At 39.6% G+C, this 18779-nt stretch overlaps 1 protein-coding gene across 1 annotated transcript in view; it reads right to left on the bottom strand.

Moving 5' to 3' along the window:
- The window catches only part of rnf150a (ring finger protein 150a), a 38354-nt gene that overhangs the window by 9561 nt on the left and 10014 nt on the right, over positions 1-18779 (bottom strand). Inside the window, exons 2-6 of the mRNA XM_026945865.3 lie at positions 10785-11035; positions 9341-9412; positions 8761-8843; positions 7537-7633; positions 6900-7092 (exon numbers count right to left, since the gene is read on the bottom strand). Coding sequence (XP_026801666.1) covers positions 6900-7092; positions 7537-7633; positions 8761-8843; positions 9341-9412; positions 10785-11035 — 696 coding nt within the window. The remainder of the gene's footprint in view (positions 1-6899; positions 7093-7536; positions 7634-8760; positions 8844-9340; positions 9413-10784; positions 11036-18779) is intronic.

Below are 18779 nucleotides of genomic sequence, written 5' to 3'. Positions count from 1 at the left end.
CAAACAGATCAGCGTCCAAAGCGTCATCGTTCGTGCTAACACTGCCGCACTCATCATCTCATAGAGTGCCAAGTAGCTGAGTCAAGTCTCTGTCATAACTCAGTACATAGCCGCATTGCGTTCTGAGACTTTGAAGCCAATGTTAGCTGATTCAGGGTCGGATTCCATATTAATATCACATAGAACGTCACTGAAAAATTTTGAGTGAGAAAAGAAGTTCTTTTGTTTTTTGGAGCTAACAGTGAAACCTGACTGTTATTCCTTATGTTTGAGATTGTTGAATTTTTTTCTCCCATTAAGTGGCATTGTCACTGCTAACTTCTCACAAAAATGACAAAACACAGCACTAACCAACAAATCAGCACCACAATCACTAGTGTTTCTATATAAACATATTTCAGGATGGAGTTTTCCATTTATGTTAGAATATAATACAGTGGGAATTAAAGCATAAGCTATTTTTTATACTATATTTTGTACTTGCTTTACTTAGTCTACAAGTCATGTCGAGCTCAGTACATCTGCTCATTATGTCTGACTTGACCAGTGTCAGCTCACGACAAAGTAAAATAAATAATCATCATGTGCTGTACAGGAAAATACACAGTAGAGTCAGAATGCCTGGTGCGTAATTACTGGAACAGGCAACATCTGGGCAGCAGCTTTAACAAACTTTAATAAAACAATAAATTCAGCACCTCATCAATGATTCATGAAAGAATAGCGGTTAGCAGAGACAGCATTCAGTAACATTATTGTAATATTGCTGGCATGTAATGTCCTCCTGGCTCTCCTTTTTAGTTTTGCTGTCATAGCTAGACCTGCTGTTTGCACTCTGATCACAATGTACACCCTTTTAAACCACTGTGGGATAAGAAAAAACCTTAATAATCAGTCTCTCTGTTGAGCTTTTTACACACCTTCTGCTGCTGTGGATGGTCCCATATGGTCCCCAAGTCTCACCTTTGCTTCATTTGATAATCTCACCTGGCTGATTTGTACACAAGAGCTGCTGCAGTAGTTATAAAGAGTGTCCTGTGCTCATCGCTGGACTGTTATTCACAAGTTAAGTCAACATTTACGTGGGGAAAGTTACTCCTATTCAGAGTTTACTGATTTTCTGGGCTTCCAATTCAGCTTATACAAATCACCTGCGTCTAGTTCACGCCTCTGGGGTTGCCATTTTTTCTTGAGAGACAGGGTTTTCAAATCCCGGACAGAAAATAAGGACTGAAGAATGAAATAGCATTTTCCCCATTGTTGTCAAATGTAATATGATGTAACATAAAAGCAGGAGACAATTTAAAAATAAAAAAAATAATAAAGACTAATATGATGATATTTCAACAAGATAATGGCAGGCATTGAAATCAGTTTAATAGGAGGCTAGTATACTGTTACATGAATAGTCCTAATTGTCCTAATTGTCCTAATTATTTATGCAGTTGTCCAATCAGCCAATCACGTGGCAGCAGCACAATGCATAAAATCATGCAGATACAGGTCAAGAGCTTCAGTTAATGCTCACATCAAACATCAGAATGGGGAAAAAGTGTGATCTCTGGGACTTTAACCATGGCATGGTTGTTTGAGTATTTCAGAAACTGCTGAACTCCTGGGAATTTCACACACAACAGTCTCTAGAGTTTACACAGAATGGTGCGAAAAGCAAAAAACATTGAGTGAGCGACAGTTCTGTGCGTGGAAACACCTTGATAAGGGAGGTCAGACGATAATGGCCATATTGGTTCGAGCTGCCAGGAAGGATATAGTAAGTCATATAATCACTCTTTACAACCGCGGTGAGCAGAAAAGCATCACAGCATGCACAAATCATCGAATCTTGAGCTGGATGGGCTACAACAGCAGAAGACCATTGGGTTCCACTCCTGTCTATCATGGGCACAGACTCACCCAAACTGGACAGTTGAACATTAGAAATAAAATCACCTGGTCTTTTTTATGCATTGTACTGCTGCCATATGATTGGCTGATCGGATAACTGCATGAATGAGCAGATGTACAGATGTTTCTATTAAAGTGGACGGTAAATGTATAAGCAATTCATTAGTGAACATTAACATGGGGCAGAGATCACATAGAGATTATTATCAGACTGAATCTCCAGTGAAGAACGAGGTCAAGCTGTGCCGTTGCCGTGTCCATATCCGTTCCTGCTGCGGCCTAAAATGTTATCTGACCTACATCTATGTAGCTCAAAATACTGCCGCACAAACAGGATGCTCAGGAGCAAGAGAAAAGGAGGAAATGCATGAGCTCGAACCAAAAGAATGGCCTGATAACACAAGGTGCGATGCCTGTATTTGAGCTAATTTATCCAAAATTACAGGAGAATTCTCAGTCACTTCATTACGGGAATCTGAAAATGGACTTAAGGAACTTTTGCCTTAAGCGAGCTCTGAGCGCTTATCTTTTACTGAGCTTATTATCTCTTCGTGGGATCTCTTCGTGCGTTGATGCCGCTGCTCTGGGATGATATGAGCATTACATCAGTGTAAAGCAGTACTATGCAACAGAATGTGTAAGAGCTGTCCATTTTTGATGAGTTCTGGTGCAATGCAGAGTTAGTAAGGCTGTTACTGTTAGCGAAGCCACGACGATTTTCCCGTTCAGCAAAACAACCGGTTATATTTTAACATACAATGAAAGAAAGTGACAAGTTAAACCTGCCTGATAGCCAGCATGCTGATGTATGCTGATGTAAAAGTAACTGCAAGCAAAACCTACGAACCACTGCATCAGTGTTTTTTAAGCTCCTGTCAGCCTGGGAAATGGTAAATTTATACTAATAAAAAGTGCAGGTATACAATGCACAATGAGGACAGAATGAGATACTGTTAGATAAAATATATTAACTCTAAATGCAATAGCCAAATAAGAATAAAGTCGACAGGACCATCATTTCAACAACAAAAAAAAAAAAAAGTATAGTTTCAGACTGTGAAGTTGATATTAAAGGTTATTTTATTGCACTGGTTATAATATGTTATTGTTTCTATAGTAACAACTCATTCATAGGGACTTCACATAATCTAAGCCTAATAACCAGACTGAAAAATGTTCTGTTATTTAACAAATAAAAAAGGGTGATGCTTTCTGTAAGGAGATGTTTGTTTAACATTTACGGAAGGAGTCTCCAGTGTCGGTGCTTTGTAACAGTGCTTTCCACCATGGGAAAGTCTTCAGGATGAGAGATTTTACACTTTCTTGGTTTCCCAGTAACATGACAAGCTCCTTTTCTGTCTTATTAACATCAAGATTAAAAAAAAAAAGGACAGGTGAGGGAATGACTATATAGACTATATGCTGAAGGAATGTTTATAATGTCTGCTATAATGTAAGTGAGAACATAAACTAGCTTGTCTCAACATTATGTGTAACTATAAAGGGTTAACATGTAAGATGTTTTGTTTTTAATAAATAAGAATTGTACTTCTTGGCAAATTGCTGTGTGTTAAGAGCAGTAGAATGCTTCAGGGCATGTTTCGGGTCTTGCATTGGGCTGCATCACACGATACTGTAACTGATTATTTTTCTATAATAACACTCCCGCATGTGTTGTATTCCTTGCTTATGAAAAACAGACTGAAATACAGCATAAAAGCAAGTTCTTTGATGCGACAGCATGAGCAGAGACAGACAGATATCCAGCAAAGACGTCTGGACAAGTGATCACAGGAAGGAGTACAGCATGTGGTCCCATATTTGCAGCTGATAAAGACTTGAGGAGATCACCTAAATCAACATCAAAAAGAAACCAGACAGAGACAAACACAAGATAGAGGCACACTAGTCCCGTGAGTCCAACAGTCTCACGCTGTCGCAGCAAATTTAGTAATTTAGTAGTGAGCAAACATGGAATGTTTGGTGTTCCTGAACAGGATAATGTGGTCACTGAAGATAAATGAATATCAAGCGCCAAATCTACTGTCTAGTCCACCACTGGTTCTCAAAGTGGGGTCCAGGGACCTCCAGGGGTCTGTGATCATAGCCCACCATTATCAAATATATGTTTTTATATTTATTAGCGTCTTTTGACTGATCCCTTGATTTGGATGGTTTTAATCCAAACCTTAATAACTCAAAAGTCACCTATAAATAATGCAAACTTGGACCTATGTGTTTTGTCAACAGAAAGTTCAGCAATAGAAAGCTCTATGGCTCTAATAAATAGATAAAATACTATTCTATACATTCACAAGTAAATAAGGTTGATGGCTACCTTATTTAAAAAAAATAAATCAAATCAAAAACCCCAGTTTTATATAAAACTCTAATAAAGATGTGATGCTGTAAACATTTTTCAAACCAGTTACTACATTTACAGCTCAGAAAAGCTGATTGGACCATGGTGTTCGGAAGTTTATTTTCTCATTGTTCAGAAGTAAGTGTACACGGATGTGTGGAAAGCCTATCAGGTTGCAACATTCAAGATTCTGAAGCTCGTGGCCAGATAAGTGTGTAAAAAGTATCAGAGCATTTGAAGCTGAGACTACAGTGCAGTAGATTATTAGTGCTATTTTAAAATGAAATAAAAAAAATAATAATAAAAGAAGAAAATGAAGGATTAGCTGTCAGTGATCAAAGCTATACACTTTCTTTAATTGGCTTAAGCTCCTAGAGTTTCATTACACAAATGAAAGGAAGAAAAACTTTGGCTTTAACAGTTGTTTTGACACACGCTCGCAAACCAGCGGGGATCCGTCCAGATGGCTAAACGATCCCAGCTGCCTCCCTTTTTCCTCTCCTTATACGTCAATGACAATGGAATGAGTTGTGATGGAATATGGAAAGGCATGTAAGCGGTGATGAAGAAGCTCCATCTTACATGCGCACAAGCTCTGGTTTACACATAGAGACGCTTCAAAAGTTTGTCTGTGCATAACTGTGGAAACCCCTCCAGGGGTCTTGTTCAGAGGTCAGATTGTATATTAGTAGTGTTCAAGCCTGGCTGTAAAATTACACTGATGGCCTTATTAAAATTTCAAGGTCCAAAACTCTCTCTCTCTCTCTCTCTCTCTCTCTCACTAACACACACACACACGCAGCTTTGAGCACTTTTTGGCTTAGAAACTTGTTCAGCTGCCAGAAAACAGTATGCGAACTACATAACAGCTAATGTAATTGTATAAAAGAATGTATTTCAGTTTTAGTGAGTGTTTTCTATTCCGTCAATGTGAAAACATTCACATTTTTTTTCACATCGTCACATCCTTTGCCATGTATGCATAGTTTTGTGACAGCTCTAAGGGTCCATACTACCTTCTAACCCTTGCTTTAAATCAACCTTGCGTTTCTGGTGCCGAACATAAATACACCACTAGTGTGAGCTCACTAAACTAGGACCAAGCTCCGGAGAAAATGAAGCATCGCTGATTAAAGCAAGCTGTTGAATGGACACACTCACTCACGCGATCAGCTATATCATGTTAGTACTGAGCTAGCGGTTTGAAGAAGAGAACATAAAGGCACTATTCAACCTCTCTTCTCTCTGGAACACGATGTTCATTCTAATGTTTTGGGTGTGTATTCACACTACTTAGAGTGGAATCTTGGCCGGGCTGACAGGAAGCGGCCCAGGCCAAGGTAAATGCTCAGCAGGCAACCCCATATACCAGAGCTATGGTCTGATTAGTGCACATTAGCATGTTCGAAATTCCATTCTGCACAGATGACTAGCTCTGGATAAGCTTTAAATGCTGTCACTGTAACTGTAACTGTAAATGTTGTTGATTTGTTTAGTCAAATTATTATTGGGATTTGGGGAATGAAGGCTTGTGATGGATGATCCCTGCCAATTATTTACAAATCATAAATGTGTTAGCTAGCCCATGTTTTGGTTGCATCGAAAGCTACTTGACCAGGTTAAAAAGTAATGTAACAACATCTGGAGAGATAGCTAGCTAGCTAGTCACATGGATTCATACATACTAATGGAAAAAAATGAGTATGTGATTATTATCATCCGATAAAGTTTTTAATGTAGCACCTTGACAACGTTCAGCAAGTCTTTGACCAATGATTCGGCTATTAAACACATACAAAACTTATACAAATTTGGCTTTTCTCTTGATGTGTTGAACTGCAAGAGAACTGTGTTTTATGTTTTGGTCTTTTGAACCTACTTTTCCACCAAGTAACCATCAATAAAAGACTACAAAAACATGAAATCTGCTTGTCCCGGGAGCCAGAGTGACTGATTTTTTATCCCTAAAAGGGATACGTGCTCCAACTCTGCTTTAATAAGTAAAGAGTTCATAAAATTTCAGATATATTACATGCAAATTCAAATAAATCAACTAATTACATCAACAACAATACTGTGGTTAAGTTAAATATATGTAGAAGAACTGCTTGGATAAACATTGCTCCTTTGCCTGGCTGTTCAGTTAAGCAGCTTGTTCACGTTGATAAATTTACTCAGTAAGGACAATATGATCAAATTTCAATATATATAATGTTGACGAAAAAAATGACAAAATGGAGAAAGGGACACTGTAAAGACATTTGCTAGTTGGTGCCATAAAATCCTTTCTTGTGCTGGTAGTTTTCATGTAGGCTGAGAAATAAAACAGCACTATTACGGTTTTTTTTTGTTTGTTTTTGTTTATCCTGCGTTTGATGGTAACGAAAGGCTGTGGTGTGGTATGCGTAACCAATCAGCAGCAAACAGTGCAGCAAGCTCCACCCCCGATTGCCATTAAGTCCTGATTGGACAAATGATTAGAACATTTGGTATTGGATCAGTAGCCAGTTTCTGGTACTATACGCAGTTGGAAAGGCCATAGCTAGCTGGTAAAGGTATCTCGGATATCTCCAGCTATTGCTTCTTGGAATAAGTCTTTTTTTCTTTTTTTTTTTTTTTGGGGAGTACTCACTGCTGGCGATGCGGGGGCCCTCTTCAAGCTGTGTGAGGGACTCGGGCTCGTGGTGAAGGTGTGGCAGGCGGTCCAGCGCCACGGAGCTCTCGCTCATGCTCATGTCGCTGCCCCCAGTCACAGGGTTGGTGGGAGGGCCGCCGACGGACAGCTCGTAGTCAGGAGGGACGTCGTCAGAACAGTCTGCATTCGCCTGTGTGGACAACGTGAATACAAGGGCTAAATAAACTTTGTGTAACGTAAGCTGAGCACAAACATTTAAAGAAATAATTGAAATATTACCAAACACAGTGGCAGTTGCTAAAATAATGCTTGTCAAATATTGACTATGTTTGCTCCATGGTTTCTGCAAAAACAAAACGTGCCCACACCAGCTAATCCAGGTCTTAAACCTCAAGTTACAGCTAATCACATTCTGGCAGCTGCACTATGTTTGGATTGCAGCAGGAACTGGAAAAATATGAGTCAAGGCAGCCACCAATTTCCACTGTTTCACTTACTGAATACACTTGTGTTTTATGTACTAGACATGCATGTGGTTAGATCCGCTGCACTTCTATAAAATCAACTAAGATATTTAGATAAATATTTAATTAAGACAGATGGGCATGTTATGACGACAGAGCTACAGGCTTACCGGGATGCCGAGTGCTTTAAGGATGTTCATCTTGCACATGGGACAGGTTCTGTGGTCCTGTAGCCACGGGTCCACACAGTTCTTATGAAACACATGTCTGAGAAACACAGCACATTCATCAGGTGATCTGTACTACAGCAGATAGCGCTATACAGACGGCCTGAAGGAATTTGTTTTTTTTTCTTGCATTCCAGTTTTAAAGCATTGTTATTCTTTTCTTTTCAAAGCATAATACAATTTCTATATTTAAACTGAGTCATCCACATTAAAGGTTCGGTGATTTTGATGATTTAGATGACGCTAGTTGTTTTGACTAGGCTTGAGCAGATAAATCAACTAAAATTTGTAGACGTGCAATTACATGCAAAAAATCTTACAAAAATCTAGATAATAAACTAACGTGAATGAATGACGTCAAGTCACATACCTTTTAATGCTTAACCATTAATGACCGTTGTCTTAATAAGACACAGTCTGAAGTGGTTATGTTTTGTTTTCGCTTGTAGTGGCCCTTCATTTTATGACTTTTGATTACAGCCAAAAACTCGGAACAGATGAGACATCGATTTTGACTTTGACGCTTGGAGAATAAACACATACTTCATTTGCTGCATTTTTTAAGCAAGCCAATTTGTTGGTTTGAATGCGGTTTGTGAAAACTCTTTTTAGTCTTTGATGCAGAACCAAAAGTCCAGGTGATGGAGCTGGATCTGATCCAGCTCGTCCGGTAAGACTAACCCTAACCCCTAACCCACACAGTGCTGTATAACACGAAACAAACCCATTAAACACACGTGTCCAGCCTGAAACACACGCCACCCTGTGGACTTCTGGCTGGACTCCGCCCACCTCCGCCTACCACCCAAATCCAACTCCGCCCCATGGACTTTTTGTTCTGTAGCAAGGGGTACTTTGGAAAATCCCTGATTTTGAACTAATGTCTCTCGTTAGAACAATAGTTAGAGCATTTCATATTAACAAGCAGCATGACTGACAGGTAAGTAGAGACGCCTCCTTGCTGTGATAGGTCAAATGTTGGCGGTTCACACCATTTGTTTTTCTCCAGGGGACGCCCCAGAGATTGGAGTTTCTCCACTGAACACTTAAAACTTCCACCTTTGGTTTTACCAATATCCTTAATTAATATTTAAATGTGTGCTAAACGCTGGTGGAGCTGAATCGGTGATGTGATTGACTGACAGATCCAGAATTGCTGGAGCTTACCGACACGGCAGTATCCTTACGACATCATTGGCCTTGTAGCCCTCGATGCACACAGCGCAGTTGTCAAACTCTGACTCTGTTTCCTAGAAACAAGAGCCACAGATGCAATTATGTGAATGTGTGTGGATCTGTTTGTTTTTGCTAATGGAGATTTCCCAGAAACTGAGAAGGCAGGGACGGAGCAGCAATAAAAGGCATGAAGCATGGCTAATGAGAATAAATGGCACACAAGGCAATAGCTGCAGCTTTTATACAGGTTTTATGACACACAGCCTGGGAGCACAGACTGGGATAATGACTGTACTACAGCACGGGATACCTATTCTCAAACAGCAAACCCCGAAACAACTTCCCACCATCCGTTGTTAACTTTATAATGAAATAATACAGCTTGGGTTTGAGCTACAATAAAGCAGATCTTCCAATAGATTAGCTTCTGGATTATTTAAAGAATGTCTAACATACCCCAAAAAGTTGCACCAGAAATATTTTATTGCAGATTCCATTCTTTACGTCTAAAGTATAGATAACAGGTGAAGACGTGAGAAGATGTGTAGCTAAATGATAAAGCACAGGTCACCTTGTCCCCTTTCTTGATAGTGCGAACTTGGAGCTTGCTTATGGCTTTCTTTGCAGCATCTCCCAGTCGCCTCTGCAAAACACAAGAGCCGTGCATGAGCTCCAGAGCATTCAGCATGAACTGCGGTGATGAAAGCAAATCATAATATTTCATAGAGAGGGCCTAAATGAAAGGAATCAACCCCTAGGACTGGGAAAACACTGCATGAGACAACGAAACACACTGGGCAAGACTTCAGGACGCATTCATTATTTTGAGTTTAAAGCTTATCCTTAGCTAAAAACAGCCTTTTAACAGCTTCTGAACAATATCAGTACTGGATCAGTATCCAGTATCAATGACATATCAAAAATGAAATACTATGTCACAGCAGATTGCTATAAATAACTTTTATTTATTAAAGAATGACATGTTGTACATCTTATCCGTTTACAGGTACATGTAATTACTGTTGTGGAACGCCCATGAAACAAGCTAGCTCTTGTTATCACTTACGTTATAACAGTTCTAAGCCGTCGTTCCCTCACCAGGCCCTCTTTTTCTCTCTCTCTTAAAAGTAACAAAAGAAAACATGCAAAGCACACCATCCTGAAGGCTTTCTAGTGTCAGCAACATTTTGGTTGCAACTTTACCACTTGGTAAACAACTTTACCAGTGTTACAAAGTGCTGACGCTGGAGACTCCTTCCACAGAAGCTAAATAAATATCTCCTTGCAGAAAACTTCACTACATCAACAATTCCGCATGATTTTAATCCATTTTAATCCACCATACGAGTCACTGTGTAAGTTACTACAGAAACTATAACGTATTAGAACGAAGCAGAACTAGCTGCTGTTATAGAAAATTTATCAACACTTTCTGACCAATCAGACTAGAGAATTCAACAATGCTGTGCGATTACAGCAACCATAAAGATGTGTCAAGCAACAAGCTCGCTTAAGCTATAAACAAATGAAACAAAGGGATATTTAAAAGGATGAAATGATAATTTTAAAAAAAATCCAACCAAAAGTACACACCCAAATCTTCAGCTATTACTCACAAAAACAATTATGAAATTATAAAATTAATGATTACGAATAACCAATAATTCCTGCAACAAAACCGGAACTATAACTTGCTTTTTTCATCTAATCATCTTATTCATTTGATACAACCTGAAGTTGTCTTTAATTCATTATTTATGAACTGCAGTTATGGGCACATGGTTTATTTGAAGCATCATCCTGACTAGCCCTTTCAAACAACACAGAAATTATTAAATTGAATGGAAAAAGTGACACCGTACATCACGTGACATCTTCCTCTATGCACCTTCTGAAATATAAAGGTTTTCTGAGTGTGTAATCTGAAACCACCTGTTAACCTGTTAACCCCTAGAATATAAGCTCCAACAAACATTCACAGTGAGCACTCAGGACCTTCGATTGCACGTGTGTACCTGGTTGCGGTCGCGTGCGTTGGCGTAGCGGAACCGCTGGATATAGTAGAAGACGAGCCACGCCAGAGAGATGATCATGAGCACGATGAAGGAGATGGAGACGAACACGACAGACGTTCGGCTCACATACTTCTGCAGGTTGCGTGTGCCGATGGTGATGTGCATGTTCACGCTTACATTCTTCTCCAGCAAGGCAACGATCTCTCGCCCTTTTGGCTCTGGGATCATGATGGACACCACGTCTCCTGTTCCTAAAAGCCAGAAAAATGATATGGGTAAAGATGATAACATTAATAAAACATACAGTCACACACACTGTGCTTTTTTTTTGGTTTAGGGTAATGTGTGTCAGTGTTCAGAAAATGAAGACCAGCTCATAATTTTTATTATTAAAGGTTCAGTGAAAATGAACTGCTCCATTTCCCAGTGAAGAGAGAAGAACATGAGCTGGAACGCTTGCTGGTGTGCAGCAGAGCTGGAGAAGATCTGTGCTGATCTTGCTGAGATAAAAATAACCCGCTCTGGGAGATCACTGTGTTCACCAGTGAATAATTAGCCTGATGCACTGTGAACACAATGCTGCTGACATGGGATGAGCAAAGAAAATCCCTGTTGTACATGCTAATCAATCCTCATGGCAACAACATCCCTTGTCAATTAGATTACGCCCCATCCAGCTCTCAAAACATTGGATTCTGCAATATTGTGACGTAGGTGAGGCCTAGAATGACGAGGGCAAACCATCTACCTTACTGTGGCAGCCTGTATCGTGTACTAATTATAAATGCCATCCTTCCTCTGTACCGCTTATCCCACGAGGTCATGGGGTAACCTGGAGCCTATCCCAAGGGACTTGGGGCGCAAGGCGGGGGACACCCTGGACAGGGTGCCAACCCATCACAGGGCACAATCGCACATATACTCACACACCCATTCACACTCTACGGACAGTTTGGAAATACCAATCAGCCTACAGCGCATGTCTTTGGATTGGGGGAGGAAACCAGAGTACCCGGAGGAAACCCCCGAAGCACGTGGAGAACAAGCAAACTCCACGCACACAGGGTGGAGGCAGTAATCAAACCCGACCCTGGAGGTGTGAGGCAACAGGGCTAACCACTAAGCCACCATGCCACCATGCCCCCCCCAATTATAAATGTTTAAGGATAAAAGAACGCTTTTTTGAAAGAAGATATAGAGACTATTAACAGTTAACAAACTATCTCTGTTGTCCCAATTTCTTAAAATCTCTGATGTAACTGATTGACCATTGTGTACTGTATCTGCAAGCGTAGCCTCTGATTTGCATAAAGGCTTCATTTAATTACCCTAACACCATTTACTGCCAGTTACATGCAAACACAGAACTCTGGCAAAGTCAAATAAATCTGACTGCCAGAACTTGATCACTTATGTCTTCTCACCAGGAGTGTTCTCTGGTCAGATGAACCAAATACTGAACTGTTTGTCCATAATGATCAGCACTATTTATGGAGGAAAAAGGGTGAGGCTTTTAATTCAAAGAACACCATCCCAACTGTGAAGCATGGGGGCGGCAGCATCATGTCGTGGGGATGTTTTACTGGAAAAGGAAAGTGGTGCACTTCAGAAAAAAAAAGTGCCCCCCCCTTCTTGTGAGTAGCATCATGAGGAAGGAGGATTATCTAGAAATTCTGACGCAACGCCTCAAGACATCAGCCAGAAAATTAAAACTTGGTTGCAACCGGGTCTTCCAGCAGGACAATGATCCTAAGCATAGCTCCAAATTTGTAACAAAATGACTTAAAGACAATAAAGTGAAAGTATTGGAGTGGCCATCACAACGCCCTGATCTGAATCCTACAGACAATTTGTGCACTGAACTGAAAAAGCATGAGTGAGGAGAACCACAAACCTGACCAAGTTACACCAGTTCTGTCAGGAGAAATGGGCAAAAATTCCAGTAAAGTACTCGAAAAAAGCTTGTAAAAAGCTACACCAAGGGTCTGATTCAAGTTCAAGCAATTGAAAGGCAATGCCACCAAATACTACAATGTGTGTGTGTGTGTGTGTGTGTGTAAACTTCTGACCCACTGAAAATCTGACATAGTAAAAAAAAAAAGCTGAAATAAATCTGTCTCTTAGCTATTATTTTGAAATTACCGCTCATGGAAGTACAGTAGACTCAACACAGGAAATGTATTGTAATATGAAATGTCTGGAGTTTGAATGTCTTTAGCCCAGGTGTGTGTAAACTTTTAGCCTCAGCTGTATTTAATATGACTAGGGAGATTTGTGGAATATAGAATAGAGGTGAGTGATATGCAAGGAATAAAACACTTCGGGGTGTGGTTTTGTAGAAAAATAATCAACAACGGGTTGGTGTGAGGTGTGACGGGAAGCAGAGTTACTGTTACCACCCCAAAGTTGATTATTTCCCAATAACAGCATTTCTCTTACACCACAGGAAATTGCACACGATTACTTTTTATCTGTTTACTGTTACTTTTTAACTGTTACAAAGCGCTGACATTGGAGACTCCTTCCGTAAGGGTTAAATAAACATCTGCTCACAGAAAACGTCGCCATATTTCTTTTGTTAAATAACATGTTTCTTAAATCTGTTTTTTGTTATTAGGCTTAGATCAAATATGTTAAACAAGTTCCTGTGAATTAGCTGTTACTATAGAAAGGACAATATGACCATTATGTAAGGAATAAAACACTAGGGGGTGTGCTGTTATAGGAAAATAATCAGCAGTGGGGTAGTTTGATGCAGTCTGGTGTGTGAAGCGTGTTAATATAAACCTGTGATTTGTTTTGTAGATGAAACTACAGTTAGAGCTGCTTTTATAGAAAAATATAACACTTTCTGACTAATCAGATTGGAGAATTCAACAATGCTGTGATATAAAGGTGTATGATAAAGAATGTCGCATGTTTACTAAAAAATAATATAGTACACTAAAACGTTAGTCCTGCATTATGAACAATCGTGATTTCAATTTTCAGTCATTATAGCCATGATGCAGCTCTAGTCTTGAGTCAGCAGAGTCAGAGAAATCTCTAACATCCAATTTTCAAAGCGTGGCAACCAAAAATCCCAACAGCAAAGTGGTAAAAACAGCAAAATCAAACTACCCAGGGCCATAAAACTCCACCTTTTGCCCCACCACAGCTAAAAATAACCACAATCTATTTAAAGTCGTGGCTCAGCGGACAGCCCAGGCGGGAGATTCTTGTCCCGTCTCTGCCTCGGCACGTCAATTATATCCTCCGTTCAGCATCCTCAGCAGCGTAGAGAGATCTGGAGCATTTCCAGCCCAAAGTTAGACACTGAGGAGTCCCCAAAGAGTCACGTACGCACTTTCTACAGCCTCCTGAGAGCAGAGGCACAAGGGGAAGCTCCACACAGCTGCCTAGTGAACAATCAATAAGACACGGATGTGAAACACACAGCCAAGCTTTAAATCTCTCACACTTGTTACAGTCAAAATATCTGGCTGATTTAGTGCGCAGTCCATGTTGGCTGTGGAAGTCTACTTGTTCATTTATTCAGACAGGACTCATAACGCATAACTAAAACGCAGAGGAAAGAATCTCACATCAGGTGCTTATGAAATCTAAAAATATCTACAGGCAGTGAGAGACCAAACAGAGCCACATGATCCACCCGGCGTTGTCATGCTGTGCCTTTAATGCCTTTATGTAATGTTTCCACTCGGACGAACGAACGCTGTGTCTCTGGACAGCGGTAATGAGAGACCGGTCAAGCAGAAACACTAGCACAAAAGGTGATTAACTGGATTTTTATTGAATGCAGAAATATAATCTGCTAGACTGCTAAATCTGAGAAAGAGCAAAAGCTCAGAACGCTGTTAACAGGCATGTCAGGATTACAACGTTTCAGCGGACTATTAATTGTCGTGCACATAACTGCAATAAACAGTTTAATTGTTTTTTTCTTGCTGACTTCTCACTGGTATAAAACAAGCATAACTGCATAAGAAAAAAAAAACAGATCAGGATGTGCTGTTATAGGAAAATAATCACCTTCATTCATCATGCAATGAAGCTGAGTTACTGTTACCATCCCAAAGTTGATTATTTTCCTATAACAGCACATCCTGATCTGTTTTTCCCTCTTAAACCACAGCAAATTTGCCAACTGCTACATTTTTTTTAATTAAAGAATGACACTTTATAGTTTGTATCCATTCAATTTTACATTTAATATTGTGAAACAACCATGAAACAAAATCTTATCACTTATGTTATAACAAACAGTCGTTCCCTTTTTCCAGTCTCTCTCTCTCTCTCGAAGATCATCATAAAAAAACACAGCTTGTCATGTTACTGAGAAACTGAAAAGTCTTGGTGGAGAACTTACTGCCCGTTACAAAGAGCTGACACTGGAGACTCCTTCAGTAAATGCTAAATAAACATCTCCTTAAAGAAAACTTTAACATATCAATGATTACACATTTTCTTTGTTAAATAACAACATCCATTTATGATTAGGCTTTGCATATTAGATTTAGAATTGCAAATTAGAATTTCTTTACAGAAAATTAATCATGTAAACACCATCTGACCAATCAGAATTGAGAATTCGAGAACAGTGCTGGTGTATAAAGTGTAATCATGCACATATCTTCAATTAGCAACAATTTTTAACTGAATTTCCATTTGTTTTCAGAAAACAAATTGAAGATGGAAGACATGGCCTAAGTAACAATTTAAATCTATTAACCCTATTACTGAAATACACAAATCCGGTATAGAAAAACCTAAATAAATAAGGTTGTGTTCTGTACTAATGATTAGCAATTCTATAGAACACTAAAACTGTGATCTATAAAAACAACCTTATTGCAAATCAATATGATGATAATGATATAAATAACTTACTGACTAAGGATGCACAAAACAATTGTATTTGAAATCATGATCTTGATTCTTTCCTCATGTATGAAACCCAGTGTCACTAATCCAGACACAGCACATGACCTTATGCACACACCTGAAGACCAGAGAGTCTACAGGAGAAAGAAAAAAAAAAAAAGAAGAAGAAGAAGAAAAAAAAAAGGGAGAAACAACGTCGGAAAGCTGTAAGTGAAATTCAAAACAGCCATGTGTAGTTAAAAGAAACAAACTTGTCCTAAATACATTTTAAATTTAATGTACTGAATATTAAAGTCATAATTACTAAGCAAACAGTGACTAAATGTATGAAACGAAGAAACGGGGTGCGTGAGTCACGGCTGCATGCGCTGTCTCGCTCAAACCTCGCCAGTGACGCATGACACATAGAGTGCGTAGACCAATTTCCACCCAAGAGAAGTTATTCTGCCGGCTATTGCAGCGCAAATGAGCAGTCATTCAAAATGCAGACGAGCCCTCATACACAAACATCTGCTAGCTACCCAGTGGAGCTACCACTCTCAGATACAGTACTGTAAGAATTTAATTAATCGAGACATTTCCTCTATTGACTTGGACTTGTCTCGAATTTACTGCCATTTTCACTCTGATTTGTCTCGGTCTTGGGTATTATGTGATGGTCAGGTGTCCACAAACTTTTAGCCATATAGTATATGTGTATCTTGGTCTCGACTGGGAGTTTGAAAAATAATATTTGTGTTGTTTTCTTTTTGCATGCACATACTTTTGACAGGAAGTAACAGCTTAATCACTAGCTCGATGCACAAATAAAGCCTACCAGTTGAAGCAAAGGCTTGGCCTCGGATAGGATTTGATGCTTTTCGTTTGGACTTGATCTTGACTTGGCCTCGACTCTTTTAAGACTCTTGACTCTATCTTGGCTAGTCCTGGTCTTGGACAGGACAGTGGCGGGCTTGACTACCGCCCTAATAATGCACATACTATTCCTTATAAAATAGGTCAAAGAATCACGAGTGAGTGAATGAACTTAATTCTAAGCTGAAAATAAGTGCTATTTCATCAAGAATTGCACAGCCTTATTACTGATCGATACTGCATTTATACTACCGATTACACTTAGTCACCTTTTTGTTAAATAACTCCTATTTGACATGTATATAATTACGCAATAATTGCGACAGACCTAGCAGTAAGTAAGACCGTGAAACTGACAGTTATAAAAGTTATTCTGTGACATTCTGTTATTCTGGGACATTTCCAGTAGAAGTCAATCTTTCTGCATGAGTCAAATGATTGATGAAGACCAGGATGGATTGAGGCCATCATTTATCCAACAATTCCTACATGAATGCCAGCTACACGCGAGTGTGTAATAATGCGTACTGTCCACTACATGATTTTGATTTTCCAGACTCTCTGTGGCCATCTGCTAAATAGCCAGGAAGCCTCCCATCCATTACAATCCTCATCATTAATCCTCACGTGTCCTTGTGTTTATGTAGTCCTTAGCTGTGTAAAGCTGCTTTAAACCAGGCCTGTTTCAACATTAATGCATTAAAGGCCCAGATGCTAAGCTTTGCTCTAAGTTCAACACACTTCAGCCCGTAAAAGAGCACAGCCGTCTGCATGGGGATTCAGGGCTGACTACTGATTAATACGCATGACAGACAAAGTGTTAAGCAAAAATAAAACTGCATTAATACCTAAAGTAACAGGTTGTACATTGGGGAAGAGCAATACGTCCAGATGTCTTTACGGCACACGATATCTAGCTAGTCCAATGTTTTTCATATTAAAAATATTTTTTTAAAAACACCCAACTTTCTCTCTGGTGCCTTCGTGAATAGTTTATCATCATTCCAACAGTTTGTTATATACAGTCAGGTCCATAAATATTGGGACAGTGACACAGTTTTGGTAATTTTGCCTCTGTACACCACCACAATGGATTTGAAATGAAGCAATCAAGATGTGACTGAAGTGTAGACTTCCAGGTTTAATTCAACGGCTTCAAGAAAAATACTGCATTAACCGTTTAGGAATTACAGCCATTTTTTACAGAGTCCCTCCATTTTCACAGGCTCAAAAGTAATGGGACAATTGACTGATAAGCAGTTTCATGGCCAGCTGTGGCCTGTTTCCTCCTTATATCATGATAAATTAAGGAGATAAAAGGTCTGGAGCTGATTCCAAGTGTTGAATTTGCATTTGGTAGCTGTTCATGGGAACTCTCAATATGCCGTCCAAAGAGGTGTTGATGCAAGTGAAGGAGGCCATCATTAGGCTGAAAAACCAAAACAGACCTATCAGAGAGATAGCAGAAACTTTAGGAGTGGCCAAATCAACAATTTAGTACATTCTTATAAAGAAGGAATGCACTGGCGAGCTCAGCAACACCAAAAGGCCTGGGAGACCACAGAAAACAACTAAAGTGGATGATTGCAGAATTCTTTTCTTATTGAAGAACAACCCCTTCACAGCATCTAGCCAAGTCAGGAACACTCTGGAGGAGGTAGGCCTATCATTGTCAAAGTCTACAATCAAGAGCCACCTTCATGAATGTAAATACAGACGGTTTACCTCAAGATGCAAACCTCTGGTAACACTCAAGAACACAAAGGCCAGATTAGACTTTGCTAAAAAACCTCTAAAAAAAAGCCTGACCAGTTCTGATGCAAGATTAACTTGTACCAGAATGATGGGAAGAGAAAAGTATGGAGAAGGAAAGGAAGGGCTCATGATCCAAAGCATACCACATCATCCGTCAAACATGTGGAGGCAGTGTTATGGCATGGGCATGTTTGGCTGCCAATGGAACTGGGTCACTGGGGTTTATTGATAATGTGACTGTTGATAGAAGTAGCAGGATGAATTCTGAAGTGTACAGAGCTATACTTTCTGCTCAGATTCAGTCAAATGCTGCAAAACTGAGAGGACAGCTCTTCACAGTACAGATGGATAACAACCCAAAACATACTGTGAAAGCAGCCCAAGAGCTTGGAAATTAAATGTTCTTAAATGGCCGAGTCAGTCACCTGACCTCAACCCAACTGAGCTGCTTTTCACTTACTGAAGACAAATCTGAAGGCAGAACGACCCACAAACAAGCAG

The sequence above is a fragment of the Pangasianodon hypophthalmus genome, chromosome 3 (genome assembly GCF_027358585.1).
Source record: "Pangasianodon hypophthalmus isolate fPanHyp1 chromosome 3, fPanHyp1.pri, whole genome shotgun sequence".
Lineage (NCBI taxonomy): Eukaryota > Metazoa > Chordata > Actinopteri > Siluriformes > Pangasiidae > Pangasianodon > Pangasianodon hypophthalmus.
This window is presented reverse-complemented; position numbering and strand designations above follow the sequence as displayed.